The sequence below is a fragment of the Lagenorhynchus albirostris genome, chromosome 5, assembly GCF_949774975.1.
Source record: "Lagenorhynchus albirostris chromosome 5, mLagAlb1.1, whole genome shotgun sequence".
NCBI lineage: Eukaryota > Metazoa > Chordata > Mammalia > Artiodactyla > Delphinidae > Lagenorhynchus > Lagenorhynchus albirostris.
This window is the reverse complement of record NC_083099.1, coordinates 143,338,273-143,342,773: the sequence shown is the minus strand read 5'-3', so window position 1 is coordinate 143,342,773 and position 4,501 is coordinate 143,338,273. Positions and strand designations below refer to the sequence as shown.

The 4,501-nt window shown below is 58.3% G+C and overlaps 1 protein-coding gene across 1 annotated transcript; it reads left to right on the top strand.

Moving 5' to 3' along the window:
• The first annotated feature begins 212 nt into the window (after positions 1-212).
• Positions 213-4,291, top strand: CSTB (cystatin B). The gene is made up of 3 exons (XM_060151025.1): positions 213-560; positions 3,452-3,550; positions 3,979-4,291. Exons 1-3 carry the CDS (start codon positions 495-497, stop codon positions 4,105-4,107), a joined length of 294 nt encoding a protein of 97 aa, XP_060007008.1. The 5' UTR covers positions 213-494; the 3' UTR covers positions 4,108-4,291.
• Positions 4,292-4,501: the final 210 nt, after the last annotated feature.

Here is a 4,501-nt window from a genome sequence, read left to right as displayed (position 1 = left end):
CCGCCCAGCCACCGCGAGACCCGGAGCACCACCCTTCCCGGGAACCTGCGGACCGCGCCCGCGCTCCCACCCACATCCTGCAGGGCCCCGCCCACCCTCTCCCCGAGTCCTGCGGCCGCGCCCCCATCCCGCCCTGTGACTCAGCCGACGGGGGTGGCTGACACCAAACCCAGGGAGAGGGGCCAGCCCTACAGCACACGACCCTTGGTCCCGAAAAGGTGCCTGCCGGGGGTCCCAGGCTGCGGCCTGCTCCCGCCCACGGCGCATCCCTACCAGGGCGCCCCGCGCCCCATTCCCGTCCCGGGCGCCCGGCACGCCATTTCCGGTCCCGGACTCCCCCCAGCCGCGCGCCGTGGTTCCGCCCGCGCGTCACGTGACCGCCGCGCCAGGTCCGGCGGCTTGATTTCGGTCAGCTGCTCCCGCCGGAGTTCGGTGCTCGTGCGCGTCCGCTGCTCCCGAGTGCCCGCCGCCTGGTGTCCACGCCCGCCGCCGAGATGATGTGCGGCGCGCCCACCCCCACGCAGCCGGCCACGGCCGACACCCAGGCCATCGCCGACCAGGTCAGGGCCCCGGGGGGCGGATGGGGTCCTGGGGGCCCGGGCAGTCCGTAGGCATCGCCGCTGGGACAGAGGCGGTGCGCGCGAGCGCATCCCGCCGTGGGCCGGGCTGGGCGCAGGCCGATGCCCCTCCCCGCCTGGGAAGCGTACCCGCGAGCGGAGGTGTCCACAGGGGTAGGGCCGCGACGTGCCCGTTGGGGAAAAGTAGAGAGCAAACGGTACAGTAGGAGGGGTGAAGTAACCCTGAGTGAGTCCGGGGACAGGGTCCACAGGCGTCCTAGACTCAGGCTGTTATTCTAGCACTTCCGTGTACGTTTGAGGTTCTCTCCAAATGAACAGCTTCGAAACGCAGTCCAGCCTGGGTCACGGAGGCAGAGCCTGGTTCGGACCCTGGGCAGCTGTCGGGCCGTGTTCCGAGGAAGGCACCTGCACCCAAGGATCAGGTGAGGGTGGGAGGAGCCGGGCCTGCCCTGCCTATCCTCGTGTGTCAGCAAAGTCGGCTCTTGACAAGCAAGACCCCTTCCCGCCTCTTCGTGGTTTTCCAGGCCTGAGAATTCCCCGCTTGTCATGTGAACTTTAAATGTGTTGTTAGCTCACTTGGGAGGGAAGGGTTACTGTCTCAAAGGGCCCCTTCATTTGGGGTCAGTTCCTTGAAAGTGATATGTCAGTGGACTGTTCTCACTGCCCCTGGGAACAAGGAGGCTGCCTTTGTGCTGGGTGGTCTCTGTGAGGGGCATGGGCACCATCAGGTGGCCCTTTGTACTGACGCTTTTGGGACAGTCTGGGCTGCACATGAGAAGATCAGAGGCCAGAGACCGGCCCGGGTCAGAAGGACGTCGTGGTGCTGCACTCCGCCCCCGTCTCCTCCAGCCCTGTCCTAGGGCCCTCCTGGCCCTCTGCCCCACCTGGTCCCCTCAGGGCCGGGAACTGGCAGCTTCCTAAGTGACCCGGGGCCTTCTGCACACCCCCTGGCTACAGCCCAGCTCATCTTTCTCCTGGCCGGCAGGCAGCGGTGTCAGTGACCTGCCGTCCCACAGGCCGTGGCCTGGCCTGGCGTTCGCCGCCCGCACATGCTCTGTTCCACCATCTCCTTTAGGGTTTTCTCAAGCCATCAGTCCTTGCACAGGGCGGGGGCTCTGTGCAAGCCCTCCTGAAGCAGAGAGAGAGACGATTCCATCTCAGACTCCCAGGAGGGTCTGTGGGTGTCACTCACCCCCCAGGTCTTGTAAACTGTCTGCAGGGTCAGTTCCCTGCAGACCTGGCAGGCACCTGGCAGGAAGAAGGGCCCCACGGGGGAGTGTTCAGACGCAGGTGGGCACCAGCCCCTGGGGACACGCGCACCGCCGTGGGAGCCATGGCAGCTGTGTGGAGAGAAGGCGGCCCGCCTTCTCACTGCCTGACCCTCCCCCTGTCCTTTCTGCCCACCTTATCCACAGGGAGCCCCCCTCCCTGAAGGCCTTTGCCACAGGGACTCGCTGGCATGCGTGGCGGTGACCCCCTCAGCTCCCAAAGCAGCCGCTTCTGGGCTTCAGTGAAATCCTCCGGCCCTCTAGGACCAGTCCAGTGACTGCAGTGCAGAGTCAGCGCGCTCTAGTGCCTGCCGGTAACCCAGAGAGCAGCCGGAGCACTTTGAAACTAGATTAGGTTTTAAAGTCAAGACAGAACAACCTGCTCCCTCCTTCCTCCATCAGAATGCTCGGTTCCCAAAAGGCCAAGACCCTGGAAAACAGGACTCATCGGAAAGTGTGATTACCGTCTGACACGAAGGATCAGGGACAGCCTCCGCCCAAAGGCACTGCACGCTAGAGAAATCATCTAAAAATGCAGAAAAGCATTTTTCCCTGCAAAAGTGTTATCTGCTGCATTATCTGTCACAAGAAATTGGGAATTCTTAAGAGAATTAAGGCACATCTAGAAGATGGAAGATTAGATTTAATATTAAATTTAGTTTAACATTTTTAACTGTTTTAGCTTTCCATTTTAAAAGAGTAATTAGGGACTTCCATGGTGGTGCAGTGGTTAAAAATCCTCCTGCCAGTTTAGGGGACACAGGTTCAGTCCCTGGTCTGGGAAGGTCGACATGCCGTGGAGCAACTAAGCCCATGCACCACAACTACTGAGCCCGTGTGCCACAATACTGAAGCCCGTGTGACACAGCTACTGAAGCCTGCGTGCCTAGAGGCCGTGCTCCGCAACGAAGAGTAGCCCCCACTCGCTGCAACTAGAGAAAGCCCGTAAGCAGCAACGAAGACCCAATGCAGCCAAAAATAAATAAATAAATATAATTTCTTTAAAAATAAACAAATAAAAGTGTAATTAGGAACTTCCCTGGTGGTCCAGTGGTCAAGAATCCTGCTTCCAATGCAGGGGACGCAGGTTTGAGCCCTGGTCAGGGAACTAAGATCCCACATGCCACAGAGCAACTAAGCCCACATGCCACAACTACTGAGCCTGTGCGCCACAACTACTGAGCCCGCACGCCGCAAGGGAGAGCCCACGTTCGGCAACTGAGACCCGATGCAGCAAAAATTAAAAAAAAGAATTTAAAAGAGTAATTAAAAAACTATATATACTCTTTGCAATGAACTGTCTGTTAAGTAAAAGAGAAAAACAGGGTATGAACTTACATACGTTGTCATGATGATGAAAATATCAAACTATTCCATGCTTGGAAAAGAAGGGGAAAATGATACAGAGAAATAGTACCGTTGAAACTCGGCAGAATTAGAGAGCTGTTTTCTATACTTTATCATCAGAGCTGACAATTTAATGTGTCTGCTCAGTTGTAAAGAACAGTCGTGTTATAGAAAGTCTGTAGAGGGCCGGCATCAGAGTTCAGCCGTGACACTTAATTCAAGTAAGTGCACGTGTCTCTCCGTTCTCTCCTCCCCCAGGTGAGGGCCCAGCTGGAAGAGAAGGAGAAGAAGTTCCCGATGTTCAAGGCTGTGGAGTTCAAGAGCCAGGTGGTCGCCGGGAGGGTCTTCTTCATCAAGGTGGGATGTCAGCCTCTTCGGAGGGTCTGGCCTGAATTGGGGGCGCCTAGGTGCCTGGGCAGGAGTGCTTAAGAGGGTCGAGTGGCAGCCCCCAGCTTCAGGGGGTTGCTGGCCATCTAAAATGAGCATGCGTGTGCACGCGCACGTGTGTGCGTGCGCACGTGTGCGCACAGCCTCCTGGAGGGGAGGACCGAGCCTTTCGGGGACTCGGGGCTCTGATGGAGTGAGTGTGGGTGCTGGGTGCTGGCTGGGGCAACGAGGGCGTCCCGTGCACTCGATGGAGGAAGGTGGGAATGTCCTCAGCCCAGTCGCTGGTCACCTGAAGGGACATGGCCTCCTGGCACCCAGGGCCTTTCTCCCAGTCCAGCTGAGGCCAGTGGAGCAGGGGTCAGAGGCCACGCCCGCCCCTCACTGGACTGTCTTTCCAGGTTCAAGTGGATGATGATAACTTCGTGCACATTCGAGTATTTGAAAGCCTCCCACACGAGAACAAGCCCTTGGCCTTGGCCAGCTACCAGACCCACAAAGGCAGACACGACGAGCTGACCTACTTCTAGTCCCGATTTTGCACACAGCCCGTCGCCCATGTGGGTCTCTCCACTGCCAACCTGTGTCTGGGACCTCACGCGGTGCCACTCGGGGGGCGGGGGGGATGCATCTCTCCGGTGTCTCTATTCCTCATTTTCATTGTGTTCATTTTTTTCTCCCAGTCAATGATCTTAAGTAAATTACTTTCAAGGAGGGCTTGTGTTATCTTTAAATGTATGTATTTTTTCAGTGTTCACAAATTTTGTTTTGGGGTTTTTTCTTCATCTGAAGCCGTAATCACAGTAGAGAGGTGTCACGAGGTGCGAGCTGTCCAGGGTGGAGCCCCCGCTGGGCCTCGTGTGGCCTGAGACCCCTCCCCCTGAGCGGCCAGGGGTGGGGGATGCCCAGGTCACAGCAGGCGGG